The sequence below is a fragment of the Nicotiana attenuata genome, chromosome 7 (genome assembly GCF_001879085.1).
Source record: "Nicotiana attenuata strain UT chromosome 7, NIATTr2, whole genome shotgun sequence".
Classification (NCBI taxonomy): Eukaryota; Viridiplantae; Streptophyta; class Magnoliopsida; order Solanales; family Solanaceae; genus Nicotiana; species Nicotiana attenuata.
Genome location: NC_031995.1, coordinates 12,253,092 through 12,277,832, shown reverse-complemented (window position 1 = coordinate 12,277,832; position 24,741 = coordinate 12,253,092). Strand labels below are relative to the sequence as shown.

Here is a 24,741-nt window from a genome sequence, read left to right as displayed (position 1 = left end):
AAAGTGAGTAGTATTTTAAGTAATTTGAGATAATTCCTAATTATGTGGATAATTGAATAATTATTGGTTAATGGGGAATTAACCAACTAATTAAGGAAATAAGTAGGTAATTATTGGATAAGAATTTAATCCTTAGCGTGGCAGCCCACAAAGTCACAAAAATGTGACTCTTAAAGCTCATATATATGTGGCATATTAAGAATAATAGTTGGCTTAGTCATACAAAGAGTGGGGCCCACTCTCTTTAATAAAGACTTCAACATAATTCATTATATTTATATGTTACATTTACAGTTAGAAGAGTTTGGCAATTCTATATGGATTGAAAGCAAACGGATGAAACTTCAAATACGTATTTGCAATTCTTAAAGACTTGCAACAAAGCTATACTGTGTAATCGTAACGGGATTTTGTGATTTTAAGAGAGAACGGTACAATCTTTCTCAAGAATATCATACAGATTTTTTCCTACATCGATCCGTCGTTACATGTTTTATCGCAATCAACGTATGTTGGAGGGATTATCAAGAGTATCGGTTCAAGTATGTTAAGGCTATCCCTTATTTCCTTTTGGCATGATCCATACGATGCAAACGAAACGAGCAAATGCACAACTTTCATAAATGACCTCTATTCATAGAAATACTAGAGATGCCTATATTCTTGATTCCCCATGTGTCCTATGGTTCTATCATCTGTTCATGGGTCTCGAAAAATAGGTAAGTTGATAAAGTTTATTTCATGATATTAATCAAAGGCATAATGGTCTTATGACATTCTGAGAGATTTTATCGATGTACTTCTCATGCATTGCATTCATTTATACATGTACATTGACCCATGAACAGATGGAGTTATTTTCATATATATATATATATATATATATATATATATATATATATATATATATATATACGCACCACCACCTGATCAACTGGTATACGTTGATGATTTGCCCACAGTGGCCGAGATGATATGATGGGATGCCCTCAGAGGCTAGATGATGTTATGAACGCATATACCCATGCATGGTATGGCATTTATATGCATATTCACGACATTGTAATATTAAATGATTCATAGAGCTAATCGGATATACATGTTGAGTCTTTTACTCCATGTTTCTCTCATGCCTATTGTTTACTGATTTTCATTTCTTACATACTCGGTAAATTATTTGTACAGACGTCCCTTTTGCCTGGGGACGTTGCGTTTCATGCCCGCAAGTTCCGATAGACAGGTTAAGAGTCCTCCAAGTAGGCTATCAGCTCAGCAGAAGATGTTGGTGCGCTCCATTTGCTCCAGAGTTGCTTATTTGGTTAGTATGGTTTAAACATGTATTGATTGGTATGTCGGGGCCCTGTTCCGACCTTATGACATTTATGTACTCTTTGAGGCTTGTAGACATTGTCATGTATATGAAAGATTGTATGGCTTTGTTGGCCTATGTTCAGTGTACGAGTGATTATTTTGGCCTTATAGGCCCGAACGTCATATATATAAGTCAGTATATCAGGTTGGGTCATTTTATGTCAAGTGTTCTCTCATGTTTTATTCTTAACCATTCTGGCCCACTAACCCATGATGATGTAATAAGAAAGATACGTTACGTTGGTACTCGGTTGAGTAAGGTATCGGGTGCCCGTCGCAACCCATCAGTTTGGGTCGTGACAGGTAATGCCTTTTGGCTTGAAGAAAGCTTGTGCTACTTACCAAAGGGCTATGCAGAATATTTTTGACGATCTTCTCCACAAGAATGTCGAATGCTATGTTGACGACTTGGCGGTAAAATCAAGAGAGAAGGACGACCACTTGAAAGACTTGAGAATGGTATTTGAGTTGCTCCGGAGGTACCAACTTAGGATGAATCCATTGTAATATGCCTTTGGAGTTACTTCTGAAAAGTTCCTTGGTTTCATTGTCCGACATCAAGGTATCGAAATTGATCAAGCCAAAATTGATGCCATTTTGAAAATTCCTGAGCCTCGGGATATTCATGAATTGAAAAGACTGCAGGAAAGCTAGCTTACCTTAGAAGATTCATCTCGAACCTAGTTGGGAGGTGCCATCCATTTAGTCGCTCATGAAGAAAGGCGTTCCTTTCAAGTGGGACCAAGTTTGTAGCAATGCCTTTGAAAGTATCAAAACCTACTTGATGAAGCCTCCAGTTTTAGCAGCTCCTATACTTGGAAAGCCATTGATACTATACATTGCGGCGCAAGAAAGGTCTGTTGGAGCATTATTGGCCCAAGAAAATAATGAGGGGAAGGAAAACTCTCTTTACTATGTGAGCAGGATGATGACACCAAACGAGCTGAATTATTCACCAATTGAAAAGTTGTGTTTGGCGCTAGTCTTCTCAATTCAAAAGTTGAAGCACTAATTTCAAGCTCATGTTTTGCTTCTAAAGCTAATCCCATCAAGTTTGTGATGTCAAAACCTGTTCTTAGTGATCGACTAGCGAGATGGTACCTCTAATTTCAACAATTCGAGATTTTGTACACCCCTCAAAAGGTTGTAATAGGACAAGCATTGGCATATCACCCTATACCTGATGATTGGGAGCTAATTGACGAACTACCTGATGAGGACGCAATGGGCTTTGAAGTTCAACTTCCATGGAAGATGTACTTTGATGGTGTTGCACTTCGTGGAGGAGCTGGTGCTGGTGTAGTATTTGTCCTCTCGAGGTGAAGTTATGCCCTACTCTTTTATGTTGACGCAACTCTGCTCTAACAATGTTGCTGAGTATCAAGCACTAATACTTGGCCTTGAAATGGCTGTCGAAATAAAACGGTTGCAATTACAAGTCTTTGGTGACTCTCAGTTAGTGGTCAATCAGTTTTTAGGTAGTTACGAGGTCAAGAAGCCTGAACTACACCCATATCATGATTACGCTAAAAAATTAATGGGGCGGCTCGATGATGTGACTATTCAGCATGTGCCAAGGACAGAAAATAAGAAGGCTGATGCTTTAGCTGCCCTAGCTTCATCGTTAACCCTACCGGATCAAGCGCAAGTTACTGTCTGCCAAAAATGGGTAGTACCGCCACCAAATGAGGCTGAAGATGAAGAAAATGAACTCAAGCATCTTGTCACTTTTTCTAAAGTTGAGAAAGAAGAATAGCGACAACCCATTATCGACTACTTATGCTATGGGATACTTCCAGAGAATCCGAGAAGAAGGACTGATATTCGTCGTCGAGCACCTCGCTTCCTTTACTACAAAGATACTCTATACAGAAGGTCATTCGAGGGAGTACTCTTGCGCTTCTTAGGGAAAGAAGAATCACTCCAAGCTTTGGAAGAGGCAAATTCTGGGGTATGTGGGTCACACCAGTCTGGACCAAAGCTCCACTTCCGTATAAAAAGGATGGGATATTATTGGCCAACGATGGTAAAAGATTGCTTGAACTACGCTCGAAGATGCAAGGCTTGTCAATTCCATGCGTATTTTATTCATCAACCTCCTGAAGTGTTGCACCCGACTGTTGCATCCTGTCCGTTTGAAGCTTGGGGATTGGATGTTGTTGGACCACTGCCAAAGTCCTGTGGTGGGCACCAATACATCTTGGCTGCAACTGACTACTTCTCAAAATAGGCTGAAGTTGTTGCTCTTAAGGAGGTAAAGAAGGAAAATATTGCAAGTTTCATCCGAGTAAACATAATCTATCGCTTTGGCATTCCTCGTTACATAATAACGGATAATGGAAAGCCATTCGATAATAGGTTGATGAACAAGATTTGTGATCTCTTTGTCTTCAAGCAACGTAACTCTTCGATGTACAATGCTATCGCCAATGGTCTAGCTGAGGCATTCAACAAAACTCTATGCAACTTGTTAAAGAAAGTTGTCTCCAAATCCAAACGAAATTGGAATGACCGTATGGAAGAAGCTCTATGGGCATATATGAAGACTCACCGCACGCCAACACAAGCGACTCCTTATTCACTCGTTTATGGAGTCGAAGCCGTCTTGCCACTCGAGCGTCAAATACCTTCATTATGACTCACTATTCAAGAAGGAATCACTGATGAAGAAAATGCTCGACTTCGATTAGCAGAGTTGGAGGCTCTTGATGAGAAGAGGTTGGAAACTCAATAGAGTCTTGAATGTTATCAAGCTCGATTGTCTCGCACCTTCAATAAAAGAGTTCGCCCGAGATCCTTTCAAGTAGGAGATCAAGTCCTTGCCATACAAAGACCCATTATTACTTCCCATAAACCAGTAGGGAAGTTCACTTCAAAATGGGACGGGCCATACGTCGTACAAGAATCTTACTCAAGTGGGGATTACAAGCTGGTTGATGCAGATGGCATGAGAATCGGCCCTATCAATGGCAAGTTTTTGAAGAACTATTATCCTTGAAGTTGCAACGCTCCTTGACGCATGAGCCTAAACTGCATGTTCCTACGCTCCTGGACTGCATGAGTCTAAACTGTGTACAGCCCCCCCAAAAAAGGTCCGCTAGGTTGAAAACCTCGAAAGAGGCGGCTTAGGCAAAAGTTAGGACATAAAACAAAATCACCCATTCTAAACTACGGTATGACTTGATCCTCTTCACTAAAGTACGTAGGCAGCTTAGAGTTTCATTCTGATTTCAGTCATGTAAGTTCAAAAGATACATAATCCCCCAATCGTTGTCCAAATAAAGTACGATGGAATGCAATCCATTCGATCAGCACTTGAAAATTAAGCCGAGATACTATTCTTCTGTTAAACTTTGGATCCCATTTAATTTAAAGGGGGCAAGCCGCTATGGTAAATTGGTATCTTCAATAAAATGATTAATATCTTTTAGGAGGCTGCCAAGCATTTGCATTGAAGTCCGGGGATTCGCTATGCCTTCATGTTCGTCAAACCTTCAAGTTTATGGTGCACCTTCACGACGTTTCAAGTTCAGTGAGACTTGAAACCAATATATTTGGAGAGAATAAAGCTCTTGAATTTCAATTTCTGACAATTAAAAAGGTCTTACAATCTCGAGGCTTCCACACCAAGATACAAAATTTTTGGTGATGTTGCGCTAATTTGGAACTGTCGGCATATCAGAAACTGAAGTCGACTTCGAACTATCATCTGAAACTATCCTTAAGACATTAAATTTTACATGTTAGATATGTTTTAGATTTTTAAGTTTAGTCTCCAGGAAATTAAGTGGTTCGTGATTTCGATGTCCCTACTTCAAGATACAAAACTTTTGGCGAAGTCGCGCAAATCTGAAATCGTCTGTGTGTCAGAACTTAGTATTGAATTCGAAATATTATCTGAAACTATCCTTAAGGCATCCTTCTACTATTTTTCTGTGCTATGTTTTCACATGCTATGTTTCTGTGCTATGTTTTCACATGCTATGTTCTGCTACTTGCCTTCCATTACGACTTGATATGCTTCGCCTACTGTATTTTTCTACCATGTTCATTAAGTGTTCTTACTATGCCTGCTTAAGCATATTTTCTTCTACTGTTTCTTCTACTCTCATTGTGGTATGTTATATATTTGGAAGTTACGTTTCCAATAGATCAAACGGTTTGTAATTTTGGCGTTCCTACATCAAGATACAAAAGTTTTGGTGAAGTCGTGCAAATCTGAAATCATCGCCGTGTCAGAATTTCGTATTGAGTTCGAAATATTATCTGAAACTATCCTTAAGGCATTAAATTTTGAATTTTAGATATTTTATATATTTGGAAGTTAAGTTTCCAATAGATCAAACGGTTCATGATTTCGACGTCCCTACTTCAAGATACAAAACTTTTGGCGAAGTCGCGCAAATCTAAACTTGTCGGTGTGTCAGAATTTAGTATTGACTTCGAAATATTATCTGAAACAATCCTTAAAGCATTAAATCTTGCATTTTGGATATTTTATATACTTGGAAGTTAAGTTTCCAATACATCAAACGTTTCGTGATTACGGCGTTCCGACATCAAGATGCAAAAGTTTTGGTGAAGTCATGCAAATCTGAAATTGCCGCCGTGTCAGAATTTAATATTAATTTCGGACTATTATCTGAAACTATCCTTAAGGCATTAAATCTTGCATTTTAGATATGTTGTACATTTGCAAGTTAAGTTTTCAAAAAATCAAATGGTTCTTGATTTTTACTTTTCTACACTGAGATATGATTTTTTTTTGGTGACTAAAGTTGATTTAGGAAAAAATGTTATCTGGGGCGATTCTGAAGGTGTTTGATTCTAAGTTTTGGAAATATTTTAGATGTTGAAGTCTAATTTTTGAGAAATCAAACGGTTCATTATTTGGACTACCCCAAGGCAAGATATGAATCTTTTGTTACAAGTGCGTAAAGATGAAAATTATGCGACTAAGTTAAAAGTCGGACAATGTAAAGCAAAAGAGAAGGCGAAATATTTAAGCCCTCGAAGTCTCCAAGTTGAAGTCTTCAAGTCCGTCGGCCTTCAAGCTTCAGTCTTCAAACTCGCCGGTCATAAAGTTGAAATATTTAAGCCCTCCAAGTCTCCAAGTTAAAGTATTCAAGTCCGTCGGTCTTCAAGTTTCAGTCTTCAAATTCACCGATCTTAAAGTTGAATTGTTTAAGCCCTCCAAATCTTCGAGTTGAAGTCTGCAAAGTCCGCCAAATCTTCAAAGTTTTCCAAGTGTTCAAGTCGATGTCGTCTTCGAGTTGAAGCTTTATAATTTTTCAATCTTAAGGTGGATATATGAGTCCCTTTGTACCTTAAGTTGGCCTCTTTGTGGGTTTGTCCTTAAAAGGAAATTATAACTTTCCATTCTTAAGGTGGACATATAAGTCCCTTTGCACCTTAAGTTGGCCTCTCCCTGGGTTTGTCCTTAAAAGGAACTATAACTTTCAAATCTTAAGGTGGACATATGAGTCCCTTTGCACTTTAAGTTGGCCTCTCCGATAGTCGAGCCACATTTAGAGTAATCTCTCCGATAGTCGGGTCATTTTGAGAGTAATCTCTCCGATAGTCGAGCCACATTGAGAGTAATCTCTCTGATAGTCGGGTCATTTTGAGAGTAATCTCTCCGATAGTCGAGCCACATTGAGAGTAATCTCTGCGGTAGTCAGGTTATTTTGAGAGTAATCTCTCCGATAGTCGAGCCACATTGAGAGTAATCTCTCCGATAGTCGAGCCACATTGAGAGTAATCTCTCCGATAGTCGGGTCATTTTGAGAGTAATCTCTCCGATAGTCGGGGCACATTGAGAGTAATCTCTTCGATAATCTGGGCATATTTAGAGTAATCTCTTCGATAGTCGGGACACATTGAGAGTAATCTCTCCGATAGTCGGGGCACATTGAGAGTAATATCTTCGATAGTCGAGCCACATTGAGAGTAATCTCTTCGATATTCGGGCAAGGATGAGTACTCATCCCCTCACACCCCAAAATTGTCTTCTCCATGCGTGGATCATCTCGTTAAACAAGAATACACCCTTCTTGTTTGACCTAAAAAAACCAATAAAGGAAGAAAAGTACAAGAAAATAAAAAAAAAAAAATTACCCTCACGTCAATGCTTCCGAACAGTCAAAAGTAGATTGCAAACACAACCGATGTACCCTGAATGAAAGGCATGATTTATTTGTAGGTGCAATAACGTGGCTATTAGAGGACTAGTTACGGCGTGGGACTGCTAATTATTAGAATTCAAGGACAATTGGGTATCCTAATCCAAATTGGAGAGGAAAGACGGTAAAAGTCTTCTATTTCCATTTGAGTTAGGGAAAGATGGTTGTAACTTAAAAAGTTACGTAAGCCATGCAATGTCACATATTAAATGAATTGGAGTTGTTTGAAGTGTACATGGAAAGAGCTAACCAATTTTGGAGTCTTTTAAAACTAGAAAACTATGACTTTGAGATTTACAATTCAATAGCTTCTATGCTTTGCGTGATTAAGTCGCAGAACAATGAATTTGAAATTTAAAGTTCAATAACTTTAATATTTCATATGATCAAATATACAAATACAAATACTTCAAGCCTAGTCTTTAAAAGGTTAAAAACTTTGACAAGTCTTGAAGTAGAGGACAATTGTAAGCATGTAAAATTAATTGGATTCAAATCCAATAAATAACATAGATCATATTTTAAATATAGTAGTCAAAATAAATATATGGGCCAATACAATTGAATTAATTGTATATGTCCAATATAAATGAATTAAAAAAATAAGTGTTAATCCATTGGGCTAGCCCATTTAATTGGGTTAAAGTGATGAGCCCACTTCATTATGCCCAAGATGTCATCTTCCTAGAGGCCTGTTTGGTGCCACGTGTCAAATGACGTGACCCGCCAAGTCAAACGGAAGAGCCAATAGGATCATGCCACGTGTCAAAATGACAAGGCACGTCAGGTCACATTAGAAGGCTGATAATAGATGATAATCATGCAAGTTAGCTAATATTGACACTCTAATTTGGCCGCACTTTACCTATGTTTGATTGTAAAAGATAACAAAATGCTCTAATTACGAGTTTATTGCTTTGCAGGAGCCACTCCGAGCTAGGAGAAAGCTAAAAGAGTATTTTGGAGTCAATATGGAGCATGGAAGGCCAATCGGAGGACAACACGATCGAAAAACAGAAGAAAGAGCAAGGAAGAAATCCGCGCCCAGGTCCGCGATCAATCCCCGGCCGCGGACAGAAAATATGTCAAATCCACGGTCCATCCGCGACCGCGGACGGGATGCTCGGAGCCAAGTATTGCAAGGTCAATTGTGTAATTTCCAGGACGACTCTCCTTTACCTATAAGAAGCCCAGCTTGCCCAAATAGAGGATATCGAGGTGTTTGAAGTGTTTTTGAAGGCAAGAACAGGCAAGAAGCAAGGCGGAAGATTAGGCATAGAGTTTTTACCTTTCTTCTTCTTGTTTTTGTCATTGAGAATGAATTATATCATTATGATTGTGAAAACGATTATGCGTAGCTAAACTTCTAATCTAGGGTTTTGATGGAACCTCTTGGAGGATGAATTTCGCGTTATGTTATTATATATTTGCCCTAATAATTTCTCTATTTGTTCAACTATACTGTGATTGCTGTTGATTGAAGAGCCCTCAATCGGCTGTGTCTATTTAGTATGCATTACTCGGGAGAGAGTGTATATTTAGGTAGTTGTTGAACAACATCACTCCTAACGTATACGAGGGATCAATACGAAGGGTTTAAAGGTGGGATTAGGGATAACGAAACCTTGGGTGCGATCTAAGTGAACTGTAACTAAGGCCAGCTAGCGTAATTCGGGAGAATATGTCTAGTATATTGTTGTAATTACTCGGTAGAGAGTTACGACAATCAGAGTGCTCATGATCGACAAAGAAGACTTAGGCAAATTTATATCAAACATAGCGGAAAGGATTCCGACAAGAGGGGAAATCATAACCTTAGACCATTCTCATTCTTGCTTACAATCAGTTTATAGCTAGTTCCTAATTACTGCATTTTTACTACGTAATATTTAGTTAATAAACACCCAATTTGTTACTCAAATATCTCTGAAGATTGAATACGTGAATTTCTATGAGTCCAATAGCTGTGATCGATAAGTTAATTTTTTGTGGGATTCGACTCCGGACTTGTTAACCGGAATATATTTGCAGCGACCGCTTTGTCCTTTTTATAAGGCATAGTTGGGCGTGATCAAAGGCCAATGAACCCGCGCCAGTGACATGTTCTGGCCAATCAAATGCGGCCATGTCACATTTCAATTTGATTGGTCGAAAAGAGTTTGTTCTTATCACAACTCCATTCCAATAGGGGTCTTCATAACTCAGAAAAGACACTTCAGTTATAACAAGAAGCAAAAGAGAGCTCGTGGATCAAAAGCCGCAAATTTCTCTACAAGTTTCAGGCTTCAAGCAACCAAGTTCAAGTTCAAGTTCAAGTTCAAGAACGAAGAACAAATCAAGTTCAAGCTCAAGAACGAAGAACAATTCAAGTATTCAAGGTCAAGAACGAAGTCAAATCAAATACAAGGCGTTGAAGACCAAGGCTACTTGTTCGTAATAAAATTTGTGGCAACAATCAAAGTGTTTGCGACGGATAAATCAAATTAAAATTCAAGATCAAGCTCAAAGGCCCTTGAATTTATACAGGAAAAGTAGAATCAGAGGATTTATAGAGATTTTACACTCATATTATCTGAAATTAAATACTACGATTGTTGCAATATTTTCGGTCTTGATTTTATTTTCTCGACGAAAATTTATTGTTTACAGGCGAAAATTACTATCTTTTACAACTATCTCAGCTCATTTTTTGTATCACTTGCTCCAATTAAAATTTCATCATATTATCAACACTAAATTATCATAACACTATTCAATTTGCTCACATTATTTTCAATCTTTAATGAGTATATCATTTAAAAAAAATTTACTTACCGAGAAACATGAAAAGACTTATTTTATGTATTTCAAGAAAGCCTTATCATACCAAACACTTTTTATTTTTTTTATTTTTTAAACAGCAAAATGATTGGACCAGAGCCACCAGCGCACTTGTGATAGTCGGGTTGGGTCGATCGCTGTTGGGTCATTTTCGATGTGTTCATATTATGTTGGACTCATCGGTAGTTCCAACAGTAGTATAAAAATAAAACGTAAACTTCAACTTGTCCCCACTGTTGAGGCTGAGATTTTTCCTCTATTTGGATATCCCAAGGCCTTCGTTTTCCCATTTCCCTCTCTTAACAGTTGGTTTTACTGTCCTTACATTTCAGCTCTTGGTCAATTTATAAAGGAGAATTCGGTGGCTTTTCGATCAAATAATGAAAGTAATCTTTCATAATGTAGTACATGTAGCATGGCTAAAAGTTGAACCCGTAAACTATTTTCTAGTGAGATAATTGCATTTTTGATACCTAAGTTATTGGTAAATTTTTATTCTCGTCTTTTTAATATTTGACTAAATATATACATTTGGTTTATAGTTAATATTTTTAATCAACAATATATTAAAGTGTGATTTTTTTATAATTTTGTATATAAGAAATGTGTTAAATTCAGACTATTTATAAAACTATATTCTCTTTAAATATGGGGTAACAATATAAATTTAACATAATATGTGAGTAGTTTAATGATTTAACAGCTAATAATTAATTAAATTTGTGGAGATTTACAAGTGAATGTATCTAAAGTTTACATTTTATTTAATTGAAGGTTAGATATGATTAATTTGGTATCCACAAGGATCAACATTAAAATCTTATCAATAGTTATGGGACTAAAACACAAATTTTCTTTTGTACTTTAGTCATATGTGGCTAGGAATTACATCCCGTACTGAATTTAAAAGTATACCATTTCGACAAGCCCCATCTTTAAAAAAAAGCTGGTACATCACTTTTGTATTTTGGAACTAAAGTTCCAACACAAGAAAGTTGAAGTATATACTTTATCGATTCTTTTAAACTTGAAAAGTAGTAGTCTTTTAGATCTTACATTTTGGTTCCATCGCCCAAGTCCCAACTGACGAAAACGAATTATTAATAGCTAGTCATTTTAAACTTATGCAGATGTGCAGTAGAATTACAGAGGCCCAACAAAACTTTGTCAAATATCAATTATCACATGTTTCAGCCTCCATGATGTCTAGCGAAGCCGTGCGGAAAAGGAAACTGTATAGAAAGATGATAATTTCGGCTATATAGGAATTAGAGAAATAAATCTTTAATTTATAAATGATAAGGTTAAATTTTATATTTAATGAAACCAACAGACGCATTGTATCCATTTTGTAACACCTAAACAACTTAAGAGCAACTCTGTAACAATTCCCAATTAATTTTGGACACGTGTTGTTAACTTATGTGAATTAATTGTGTAAATTTTTCCAGTACTATTAGATATGTGACTAACATTCACTCTTTCTAGTCAAATATTGTGCGGCAGCTTTAAAACATTATTATATCATATTTTGTTGAGTTGTCCCACATCGGTAGAAGTTGAGGTCCTTGGTCTCCTTATATGGCTTGGGCAATCCTCACCTCACAAGCTAGCTTTTGGGGTTGAGTTAGCCCCAATGTCCATTTTTATCATACTTGTATCACAATTGTATCTATCTTGTATACTTAAAATAATACTTGATGCCGTACTAATAAATTTATATTTGTTCAAACAGTGAAATTCGCCACGAACTCACAATTGTCCGTAACAATACAATGAATATACAATTATTATACATTTGAAATACAATTTCTTCAACAATAAATTGCGTTTGAAAGAGAGATTTTGGGTGATTATTAATAAAGAGAAAAAATGGTTTTGACATTCTTTGGAAAAGAAACAGAATCTTAAATATAGAGGGTTTATTGGAAATGGGGGGTGAGTGTCGTGTAACTGACAGGCTAAAATTAAGGCATCTTGAATTTTTTTTCTTTTTTATGATTTTGTATATAACTTGTAAATAAAGATTTACAAAGTAATCGATAAGGAACCTAAATATAGGTAATAAATAAATTTCTATTATAGTATAGCTAGGTAAAAATTCCCTTCATCTTGAATCAATCCAATTATTTTTAATTTCCTCCCTCTTTCTTGGCTTAATTGAGAAATTATTACTTCAGAATAATTCAATAGTTACCAATAAAGAAAAAGGATAATGTTATAAAACAATAAATGAATAATAAGAGTATTGCAGAGAAAAATAGAGAGAGAGAATTCTTATTGATATTGGATCAATTACAATAGAATAGAACCCTCTATTTATAGGGAGAGGGTGACTTAGCCACCAAGCAATGAACCCTAGAATCTCTCTAAATATAGACATTCACCATAAATACAATTCTATTTATAACATTCCCCCTTGAATGTCTATGCAACAGACAATGTGCCTCTTTAAAACCTTAACTAAAATAAAACCCAGTGGAAAAAAAATTCTAGAGAAGGAAAAAGAGTACACATATCTAATAATACGCCTTTTGGTTTCCTCGTTAAAAACCTTGTAAGGAAAACCCAGTGGGACAAAACCTTGTAAGAGAAAAAGAGTAAAATGCGTATTAACTCCCCCTGATGAGAGCATCAATTCACATCCTTAAGCATTTGCATTCCAATCTTGTGCACCATCTTCAAAAGATCTTTGGTAGAGATTTGATAAACAAATCAGGCATATTAACTTGAATGAATATATTGCACCTTGAAATCATCATTCTTGATAGAGATGAATTGTCTTCATATGATCTTGTTGGAATCGTCAGTTCAATATCTTCACATAGAGGTGAAAACTCTTTCTATCATATTATCATGCATATAGTTATAGCAAGACACATTTGTGCACAAATTGCACTGAAGATGTAGTACTTCATGACCATGAATTCTATATGCTTTAAGCAATTTAAATCCTTCAGGGATTGTTAAGTCATATAAGCCATATAATAGACTTTAGATGCATATCAAGTTTTCATGTCATGCTAGACATATAAGATATCGAAAACTGATTGCACATACCATTGACTTTATACTTTCAAGTGTTTGAACTACATGTTCAAAACTATACGTCTTTCATATGAAACCAATTCTATTTGAATTGTGTCTCTTCTATTTGGCCAATATTTTTGTGTCTGTATTCGACATACTTAAAATTCTCATCTATCTTAGCGCTTTCATAGATGTCGTCGATGAATATTTTATATTGGTTCCAACCTCCTTTTTTTCCATAAAGACATAACATAGAGATCTCTTCATTTATATTTTCAGGTACCTGAATCTCTCCTGAGATTTTATGAAGTGTTATGTCATGTGATCTTCTAGATCACTTGCCTCCTTTGTTATGATCATTTAGATCATTTGCTCATCTTCTTTATCAAGAAGTTTATTTGAAACCGATTTGTCTATACGCTTCAAGCGTACCATGAACTTTGTCCTTCTAGGACTTAATAGGAGCATTTGCAAAGAGAATATAGTTACTTTCTTTGGGCCAACAAATGCGTATGGCATACTTTGCAATATATTGCAAATGAATTATCCTTTTATGAACTTCAAGTTCATGTTATCTTATTCGAGGATCTAGAAGTACAAATGATAATTCATTCCACGTAACTTTTTCTCAACTGTTTATCATGTCTCCCCCTCATGTTAGAAAAACTAACTTGTTACCTCAACTTTGAGAATCCACCTTTGTGTGTTATGGTGTTAATAAAAATATACACCGCACATCAATAATAATAAGATATAATTATTTGGTTCCTGACCCTAAACCACTTGTGAGGGGAGAAATAATATACTTTGGTATATAACGTATATCAAACTGATATAGATAACTTTGTTCTCATAAACAATTATTTAGCTATTAAGTAGAAGCACTTAATAAATCATTTTGCTAAACCAACTGTGATGTAAACCAACTTATCAAGATGAACTTCTTGAATAGAAAATTTGGAAATTATGCTCGAAATTAAATTATTGAGCAAGTTACCTTGCAAAACACCATGTTGTGGGTTATTAATAATCGCACATGTAACCATCTCATAGATGCATCTTATGTGGTATACATGACAGGTGAATGGGCCCATATTCACCTTTGATATTTCCAGCATTCATGGGATTCAATCCTAATTTCAGTTGGTATATTAATTAATGAGAACATGCAACATAAGAGAATTCGTAAAGAACTTTCTAGTTCTTTAATATTTACCCATGTGAATTCTCTTTTATTTTTACACATCATACTTAAATTGATATGGATAAACCAATTATGCCAACTGAATAAATTATCAATATTGATAAACTTCAGATTTACACCATGGCGTGTGCAATTACCAATAAACTCCAAGTTTATTATGATATAGGTTTTTATATCAATAAACTTCTCTTTATTGTGGCATTCTTTTGTTTGTGTAGTACAAACCGGAGAATAAATGTGACGACCTAAAGGGTCCTCACCTGTTTTCTTACTCATTTCGTGCTTCCGAGGCCTTGAAAACCTCATTTAGGGTTGCCTCGATTTGCGTGCGCAGTCCGGGCGCGTAGCCGGAAAGCTTAAATATGAATTCTGTGATAAAAATGCTAAATTTTGATATTAAATTGATTAAATTTGACTTCGGTCAACATTTTGGACAAACGGATCCGGACCCGTGATTTGACGGTCCCGGAGGGTCCGTAGGAAAATATGGGACTTAGGCGTATGCCCGGAATCGAATTCCGAGGTCCCAAGCCCGAGAAATGAATTTTTGTGTGAAATTATTTTCTAGAAATGATTAAGAAAAATGAAAATAAAATTTGATTAAAAGACTGTGGTATCGGGCTCGTATTTTGGTTCCGGCGCCCGGTACAAGTCTTATAAATGGTTTAAGCGCTTTCTGTAAAGTTTGGTTGAAATCGGACGTCGTTTGACGTGTTTCGGACTTAAAACTCTAAATTTGAAAGTTTATGAAGTTTGAGGAAAAATTTGTGATTTTGAGGTTTGATTCGTTGTTTTTTATGTTATTTTGGCGATTTGATCGCACGAGTAAGTCCGTAGGACGTTATTGAGGTTGTGTGCATATTTGGTTTGGAGCCTCGAGGGCTCGGTTGAGTTTGGATAGGTGTCGGATCGCATTTTTGCATTTTAGAAAAAAATCTAGTATCTCTGATCTGCAGGCTTCGCATTTGCGAAGACAGTATTCGCAAATGCGAAGGTCCAGCTCACGCAAATGCGAAGGCTGGTTCGCAAATGCGAAACCATCCCAAGCCTTGAAATGTTCGCAAATGCGAAGGTCAAGGGCTCGCAAATGCGAGACCTTATTCGCAAATGCGAAGGGTCCCTGACAGGCCTGAGTTCGCATATGCGAACGGTAAGTGTCGCATTTCCCATGCCTGTAGGGTTCGCAATTGCGAACCCAAGTTCGCATTTCCTACATCTGCAACCTGCATATTTTACACTTAGCCGAATTTTTGAGTCATTTTAACATTCTTTCAAAACACAAACCTCTTTGGGCGATTTTCCAAGAACAAGACTTCTTCCAAATCATTTGTAAGTTGGTTTTTATTCATTTCTTTCAATCTTTAACATCATTTAACATGTTTTCAACTTAAAATCAATAATTTTCATGGGTGAAATTGAGGGTTTTGGGTAGAACCTAGGTTTTCTAAAAATTAGGGATTTGGACCTCAATTTGAGGTCCGATTTTAAAACAAATTGCATATTTGAGTTAGTGGGGGAATGGGAAACCGAGTTTTGGTTCAAACCTCGGGTTTTGACCATGTGGGCCCGGGGGTAATTTTGGAATTTTTGGGAAAAACTTTGGGAAATTCATTTTTATGCATTCAAATCGATTCATTTAGCGTCTATTAAAGCAATTAAGTAATTTTTGGCTAGATTCGAGCGGATTGGAGGTGGAATCACGGGGTAAATCCATAGTTGAGGCTTGAGTTTGAGTTCAAGGCATCGAGGTAGTGTTTGGTTTAACCCTAGCTTGAGGTAATAGGAGTTGAGTCTTACTTGTAACTTGCTAATTGTCGAGTACGATGTATAGGCATGGTGACGGGTATCTATACATTGGTGTCTAGCATGACCGTGAGTCCTTATTTGCGGATAGTTTGGTTGTTGTTATGCCTTCCATGCTTAATTGATGACTTCTATATATGTTGTACAGACCTTGTGAAAGAAATTGTAATCTTGGAACTTCGTGGAGCATTGGCTCGACTTGAAATACAAATTGTGAAGGTATATGCGATAAGTAACTCCTTGGAACGTGGGCTAAGTGATAATGTGAAATATGAGATGAAAGTGAAAGAAAGAGAAGGGTTAATGATTTATTCCCTTGCCGGGACGTTGTGGTTATTGATGTTGTACCCTTGCCGGGTTTTTATTTGTTGGTTTGCCCTTGCCGGGGCTTCTATTCTTGTTTTATTATTTCCCTTACCCTTGTTTGTGATTTTTGATTGGGTGAGGAAGAGTGTTAAAGCACGAAGGGTGATGCCGTGCATTGAATGATATTTTTGGATCGGGTTGCGCGCCGCAACAATGTTAAATGATATTTATGGATCGGGTTGCGCGCCGCAACAATGATATTTATGGATCGGGTTGCACGCCGCAACAATGATATTTATGGATCGGGTTGCACGCTGCAACAATGTTGTTATATATTGGGATCGGGTTGCGCGCCGCAACAATTATTGATACAAGTGTGTTTATTTTGGGGATTAGTTTCTTGTCCGCTGTAAATTCCAAGCTGCCCTTAGATTGTTATTCTGGACTTACTATTAATATTATTTTCTCCCCACAGCATGCTCCCCCTCCCATATTGTTTACTTGTCTTATTCCATTATTTCCGTGATTCTTTACGTTGACATTTCCCTTTATCGTGTTATTTGTTATTATTGAACCAGGGTGTCCTTACATAACGTTATGTCTTGAATTTATGCCTAAATTGCTTCATGACTATGTGACTTATTTGCTACGTGACATTCAACATGTTAATTACTAAATTGCCTAATTGCCCCCTTATAATCCTTAATTAATTGCTACTTGTCATTAATTGTTCTCCTTAGTGAATCATAATTTTCGTGTACTTGTTGTCTTATGAACTCGTATTACTTGTTATGTTTGTTAGAGTATATTTCTTGTGGAGGAACTGTTGATTTAATTGAAATGGAAGCGGGTGGTACGCCTACCACGAGATGTTGAGAAATGGGATCGGGTTGCACGCCTACAACAAGATGAGTTGGATATGAAAGTTGACTTATCTCTTCATTTATTGCTAGAAGTTAAATTGATATGTACTCATTATTAATCCTGATATTTTATTTCTAACTGTTGCCCCTGAAGCATGCTCCCTTCCCCAGCTTAAATTGTTATTTTGTTGCTACTTCTCCGTTGTACTTGTATATATATATATATATATATATATATATATATATATATATATATATATATATATATATATATATATATATATAAAACAGGTTTATTTGGTGGTCTGGTCCTAGCCTCGTCACTACTTCGCGTGGGGTCGGTTGTGCTGATACTACACTCTGTGCTATTTTGCACAGATCCAGGCTTCGGACGGCAGCAGCAGTAGCATAAGAGCCGGCCTTCAGTCCAGCGAGACCCGAGGTAGCCTTGCAGGCGTTCGCAGGCCCTGGCGTCTCTTTTCATCTATATTCCTGTTTCTTTCATGTATTTCTGGAGACAGTGTCGAGTTTATTTCTTTCAGACCTTTATGTGTAGTATTCTTAGACCGTCTGTGAAACTGTGACTCCAGTCTTGGGTAGAGGCTTTTGTTGGGATTTTCCACATTTTTATTCAGTTTTCTATAATATTGAGACTTCCGTTTATTATTTAGTTTCGTTACTTTTGTATTATTTCCGATAATGGTTATAAGAATTATGTTATTAATGGAAAGGTGATTAAAATTGGCTTGCCTAGCTCTCATTAGTAGGCGCCATCACGACTCCCGAGGGTGGGAAATCCGGGTCGTGACAAGTTGGTATCAGAGCATTAGGTTACATAGGTCTCACAGTTCACAGACAAGCTTAGTAGAGTCTGAGGGATCGGTGCGGAGACGTCTGTATTTATCCCCCAAAGGCTACCGGGTTAGGAAAAGTTTCACATTTGTTCTATTCTTCCCTGTCGTGCGATTTTGTTCTCTTAATGCTAAATTGAAACCTCTACTCATGTTCTTTCGTGAATGGCGAGGTCATGTACCGCTTCTTCAGCCGAGCAGCAGCGGGCCGGTGATAGATCAACTACGTTTTTGGAGGTTTTGTGGAGGTAAAGGTATTAGAGGTGGAGGTAGAGATGCGAGAGGTGGAGGTAAAGGTATTAGAGGTGGAGGTGCAGGTACTGTTCTGGTTTGTGGTAGAGAAGCTTCGATTTTATTTGCGCCGCATCTGGTCATGCCTAGTAATTTATTGAGTGTTCCTGTTTATGTGTCTGCACCGGTGGGTGATTTTATTGTGGTTGATCGAGCCCATCGTTCTTGTATTGGGGTGATTGGAGGTCTTGAGATTCGAGTTGATTTGTTGCTGTTGGACATGGTTGACTTCGACATTATATTGAGGATGGACTGGTTATCACCCTATCACGCTATCTTGGACTGTTATGCCAAGACTGTGACCTTAGCTTTACCGGATATGCCTCGCTTAGAGTGGAGAGGGACTCCAGGTCATTCTACCCGCAATCTCATATCATATGTGAAAGCTCAGCGTATGGTCGAGAAGGGGTGTTTGTCTTATCTAGCTTATGTTCGGGATTCCAGTGCTGAGTTTCCCTCTATCGATTCGGTGCCCGTTGTTTGTGAGTTCCCTGATGTTTTTCCTTCAGACCTGCCGGGTATGCCACCCGATAGGGACATTGATTTCTGCATTGATCTGGTTCCGGGCACTCAGCCCATTTCTATTCCGCCATATCGTATGGCCCCGTTGGAGTTGAAAGAGTTAAAAGAACATTTACAAGATTTGCTTGAGAAGGGCTTCATTAGACCCAGTGTTTCGCCTTGGGGTGCGCCGGTATTGTTGTTAACAAGGAGAATGGGTCAATGAGAATGTGTACTGATTATTACCGGCAGTTGAACAAGGTTACAATCAAGAATAGGTATCCATTTTCGAGGATCGATGATTGGTTTGATCAGCTTCAGGGTGCCAAGGTATTTTCAAAGATTGACTTGAGATCTGGCTACCATCAGTCGAGGATTAGGGCATCCGATGTCCCTAAGGAAGCTTTCCGCACTCGGTACGGGCATTATGAGTTCTTGGTGATGTCATTCGGGTTGACAAATGCCCCAGCACCTCTTATGGATTTGATGAACCGAGTGTTCAGGCCTTATTTGGATTCGTTCGTGATAGTCTTCATGATGATATTTTGATATATTTCCGCAGCCGAGAGGAGCACGAGCAGCATCTTAGAGTGGTTCTTCAGACTTTGATAGTCAGTTGTACGCCAAGTTTTCGAAGTGTGAGTTCTGGTTGAGTTCAGTTGCATTTTTGGGTCATGTCGTATCCGCAGAGGGTATTCAGGTGAACCCAAAGAAGATTGAGGCGGTCGAGAACTGGCCTAGACCAGCATCAGCCACAGAGATTCGGAGTTTCTTGGGATTGGCAGGATACTATCATCGGTTCGTGGAGGGGTTTTCATCTATTGCGGCCCCGATGACCAGGTTGACCCAGAAGGGGTGCCTAGTTCAGATGGTCGGATGAGTGTGACGCGAGCTTTCAGAAGCTCAAGAAAGCTCTGACTACGGCATCGGTTTTGGTTTTGCCCACAGGATCAGGGCCTTATACAGTTTATTGTGATGCTTCCCGTATTGGGCTTGGTGCAGTGTTGATACAGGATGGCAAGGTCATTGCCTATGCTTCCAGGCAGTTGAAGATTCATGAGAAGAACTATCCAGTGCATGATATAGAGTTGGCAGCCATAGTTCACGCATTAAAGATTTGGAGGTATTATTTGTATGGCGTGGCGTGTGAGGTGTTCACCGATCACAAGAGTCTTCAGTACTTGTTCAAGCAAAAGGAAGTTCATGATCATTATGCTCAATCCCAAAGCTTCTACTCAATTGGTTAGAGTCTCGTGCTAATAACGTGTTATAAAACAATAAATGAAGAACAAGAGTATTGCAGAGGAAAGTAGAGAGAGAGAATTCTTATTGATATTGGATCAATAACAATAGAATAAAACCCTCTATTTATAGGGAGAGGGTGACTTAGCCACCAAGCAATGAACCCTAAAATCTCTCTAAATATAGACATTCACCATAAATACAATTCTATTTATAACAGTTAAGATATAAATACGTAGATCGCTAGAATTCTAGTATATATTTCATCAAATTTCCTCGTTAGTGGGATCTCAAACTTCAGAATCCAGGACTCAATTTCTCCACCATGAGCTAAGTATATCCTAGTTCTAAGTTTCTGTATTAGTACCTGGACTATCATCTTCATATCAGAGTAGAAAGCAAATATATATATATATATATATATATATATATATATATATATATATATATATATATATATATATATATATATATATATATATATATATATATGTAAAGGACATAGAATTTCATTTAAACACATNTATATATATATATATATATGTAAAGGGTGGCCTATGGTTGACTCACGCCAAAATCTTTTTTTACCCCTAGTATCTTTAAATTGTACGTTTTATTGTATGTGAGGGTGGGAGCATGGGCGAAGCTATGTGTGGTCAAGAGTGATCAATTGAATACTCTTTGTCGGAAAATTATTGTTGGGTTTTTAAGTATATTAATGCTTAAAAGAGGGTGGATGAGAAATGGAGGGAAAATGAAATATTAGTTTCGTTTGAGATTCCCTCCTTGATGAAGGGACATTGTCCCATATTGGAAGAGGAAGAGATTTTTTTATGGATATATAAGCAATTGCTCTTCTTCTAGCTCTTAAAGAGTTGAGAAGAAGGCAAGCCTCGCGCCGTCGTTGTCGCTCGGCTCGACTTCGGCTTCGCTCAAATGATTGATTAATTAATTTTTTGGACCAAATTTATTTGTTAATAGTAAATATTAACAGAATTGTTATTAAATATTCGTTTCAATAACAGAATATTAATATTAAAATCCAACCGTTTTCAGTTTTCAGTTGTGTAACTGAAAATTAAACCGTTTTGCATAAACAGCCATTTTGAAGAGTTGCACCTCTTCAGTTTTCAGCCCAGGCTATAAATACAAGTCCATTCTCTCAGAACTTTCATACGATTTTCTGAGTTTCTCCTCCTTTTGTTTTAACTTCAAAGAAAGCAACAGTAAGTGTGATAACAGTAAGAGTGATTTGCTACCGAACTTTGTGTTCGCTGAAACACTGGGGTTTGAAGTACCACTATACCAGTGTGTAATTTGTTCTATCCTGGGAGGAAATAATCCATAACCTTGGATACTAGGAGGGGATTAATAGCCCGTTTGGCCAAGCTTCTAAAATCAGCTTATTTTGAGAAGTGCTTTTCTCAAAAGTACTTTTAAAAAAGTGCTTTTGGTGAGAAGTAGTTTGTGTTTGGCTAATTAATTAGAAAAGCACTTTCGAGCAGTAATTAGTGTTTGGCCAAGCTTTTGAAAACTGCTTCTAAGTGTATTTTTCTCAAAAGTGCTTCTGAGAAAAATACTTTTGGAGAGAAGCTACTTTTTTCTGCTTCTCCAAAACTGCTTCTGCTTCTCTTCAAAAGCACTTTTTTTCCTTCCAAAAGCTTGGCCAAACACCTCAAATTTTGGCCAAAAGTGCTTTTGGCCAAAAAAAGCACTTTTGGCCCAAAAAAAAGCTTGGCCAAACAGGCTATAAATTCCTTAAGGAAACACTCTGAATTTAGTGAGCTCGAATTAACTTTTGTTTTGTTTATATTTTCTGTTTATATGTTGTTTTATCTTTTCCAGAATTAGTTTACAAATACAGTTTAATAACAGTTATACCACGTATAGGGTAAAATATTATTTGTCATTATCAAAAGATAGTATTTGAAATCCTTATATAGTCCACTGGCAGATGGTGTTCGAATTTTGAATATTCTTATTGAATTTTCTGGTTTCGCCACTAGGGAAGTGGGAGTTTACATTTTACACGATTGTGTCCACTCCTATATTTAATTAGCATTCTTTGTTGAAGTACAGAGACTCGTGAATTATTCGAGAGACATAAGTACGTACAAAGTTATACGCTATATATATATAATGGGACTCTGTATAAGATTTTGTGTCATCTGTATATTAGCTTAATGTAGACCAGCGTTTTTGACTTTGAACCCAGCAGCCAGATTGATCAGTCATCAGATAAGTCAAAAAATGGCCATGGTTCTTTTGTCGCACCATAAATGGAAAATAAGCTACTCAAAGCGTGGACCTTATCCTTGATAATGAAAAAGAATTTATACCATTAGTATATAAGTTAAATCATAACTCTATTTTTTATCAGTGAATACTTATTTATATTGGGTTTTTTTTTTTTACCAAACTACGTTAATTTTATAAGTAAGTGATCAATTAAGGTGAGAATGTATATTAATTAACCATGATTAAGTGCTAAAAGTCTGTATATAAATATATATTATATATCTATTAGTTTGATGTGAATACTTGTTGAGAAGAAATCATTAATGGCAGCTGGTCTCTCTCATGAAGAAGAAGAAGGAAGGAAACTTCTAGGTTTTCGGACAAATGAGAACATTTCGGATACTTCTAGGTCAACAACACATTGTACTTCTCTCATTTGGTCTCTCCACGTGCCCTCATCTCAACGACTGTGCAAAAATATGATAGATTAAAAAATAACCATTCAGATGAGGAACACCACAGCTTATTCTACGACTACACAACACTGGATCCCAAACTTCAAAATCTGTCACATGGGATATGTACATAGCAATAGAATATTTTTCAGTTAGATTTTGTATTAGCTAGCAAATAGGAATTAAGCACATACATAGGTGGTTATTTTGATTCTTTTATTCTTTCATAGAATAATCCTATATATAGATTGTCTCTGTACAAAATGAATACATAGAAAATTTTCACAAAATTATCTTCATTCCTTTTACAATCTTTCATGATATCAGAGCAGTAGCTCTTTTTGGGAAAAATCAGCTTCTTTCTCCTCACTTTTCTGCGTCATAACTCTTCATCATGATTGGAACAACAGAGACCACTGTTGCTCAGCCTTCATCTGCTAATGCAGTCAACTTTGATCCAAATCACCCATACTTTCTCCACTCATCAGATGCACCAGGTATGAGTCTTATGAATGCAGTATTTGATGGAAGAGGTTTTCAAGGCTGGAGGAGATCAGTTCTGATTGCTATTTTAGCAAAGAACAAGTTGGGCTTCATTAATGGAACATGCCCTGCTCCTGCTATCACTTCCAATGAGTATCAGCCATGGACAAGATGCAATGACATGGTGACTTCCTGGTTACTAAATTCACTATCTAAAGACATTGGAGATAGTGTCATATATTCCAAATCTGCCAAAGACCTTTGGACCAGCCTTGAGCACAGATTTGGAAGGTCAAATGGGGCTAAGTTGTACCACCTGCGCAAAGAACTATCCAGCTTAGTACAAGGAACAAGTGATATAACAGGGTACTTCACAAAACTCAAACGTCTATGGGATGAATTAGACTCTTTAATCTGTGATGTTATGTGTGTTTGTGTTTGTGTGTTTTCTGGAAAAACAGAAATTGGAAAAATCCCTAGAATATGAAAGACTTATATAATTTCTTATGGGTTTAAATGATGTCTATGGACAGGCAAAGGGAAATATTTTGATGATGAACCCTTTTACCTAGCTTAGACCTTGCCTATTCTCTTGTATTACAGGATGAAAGTCAGAGAGAGATCTATATGAATCCTCTTCTCTCTGCTGACTATTCATCCTTCATGGTGGGCACTCAAGCTAACCTTGCAGCACAAGAAAATTTTGTGCAAAGGAACAACAAACAAGGCCAAAGAAACACTGGGCAATTTCAGCAGCAATCTCAGAAACCATGGAACAACATGCAATTTCAAAGATCAGGAAGCAATATGCAGAAAAATGGGAACACTCCACAAAGAAACTTTGTTTCAAAAGGAAAGAAGCACAAGTTCAACCCTAACTTATCTCGCACCCATTGCAAGAAAATAGGACATTCAGTGGGAGATTGCTATAGAATCATTGGTTTTCCTGAAGATTTTGAATTCACCAATCCTACAGGTTCTCAAGTTCAATTCAGAAGCAATGGAGCTATAACAAGGGAACAGGGAGAGGATGCAAGCAACTATTCTGAAGTTCTAAACCTTTGGCACATTAGATTGGGTCATTGCCTTTTTCATCAATGA

At 37.1% G+C, this 24,741-nt stretch overlaps 1 protein-coding gene across 1 annotated transcript; it reads left to right on the top strand.

The window, feature by feature from the left end:
• Positions 23,552–24,741, top strand: LOC109229840. The gene is made up of 2 exons (XM_019395392.1): positions 23,552–24,076; positions 24,244–24,741. Exons 1-2 carry the CDS (start codon positions 23,552–23,554, stop codon positions 24,739–24,741), a joined length of 1,023 nt encoding a protein of 340 aa, XP_019250937.1.

What these genes read in the sequence shown, in the direction of transcription:
- LOC109229840 (XM_019395392.1), top strand. Translation starts at nt 23,552, where the DNA reads ATGATTGGAACAACAGAGACCACTGTTGCTCAGCCTTCATCTGCTAAT. An exon ending in GTGATGTTATGTGTGTTTGT is followed by an intron (nt 24,077 to 24,243) that starts GTTTGTGTGTTT and finishes CTTGTATTACAG; the next exon opens with GATGAAAGTCAGAGAGAGAT.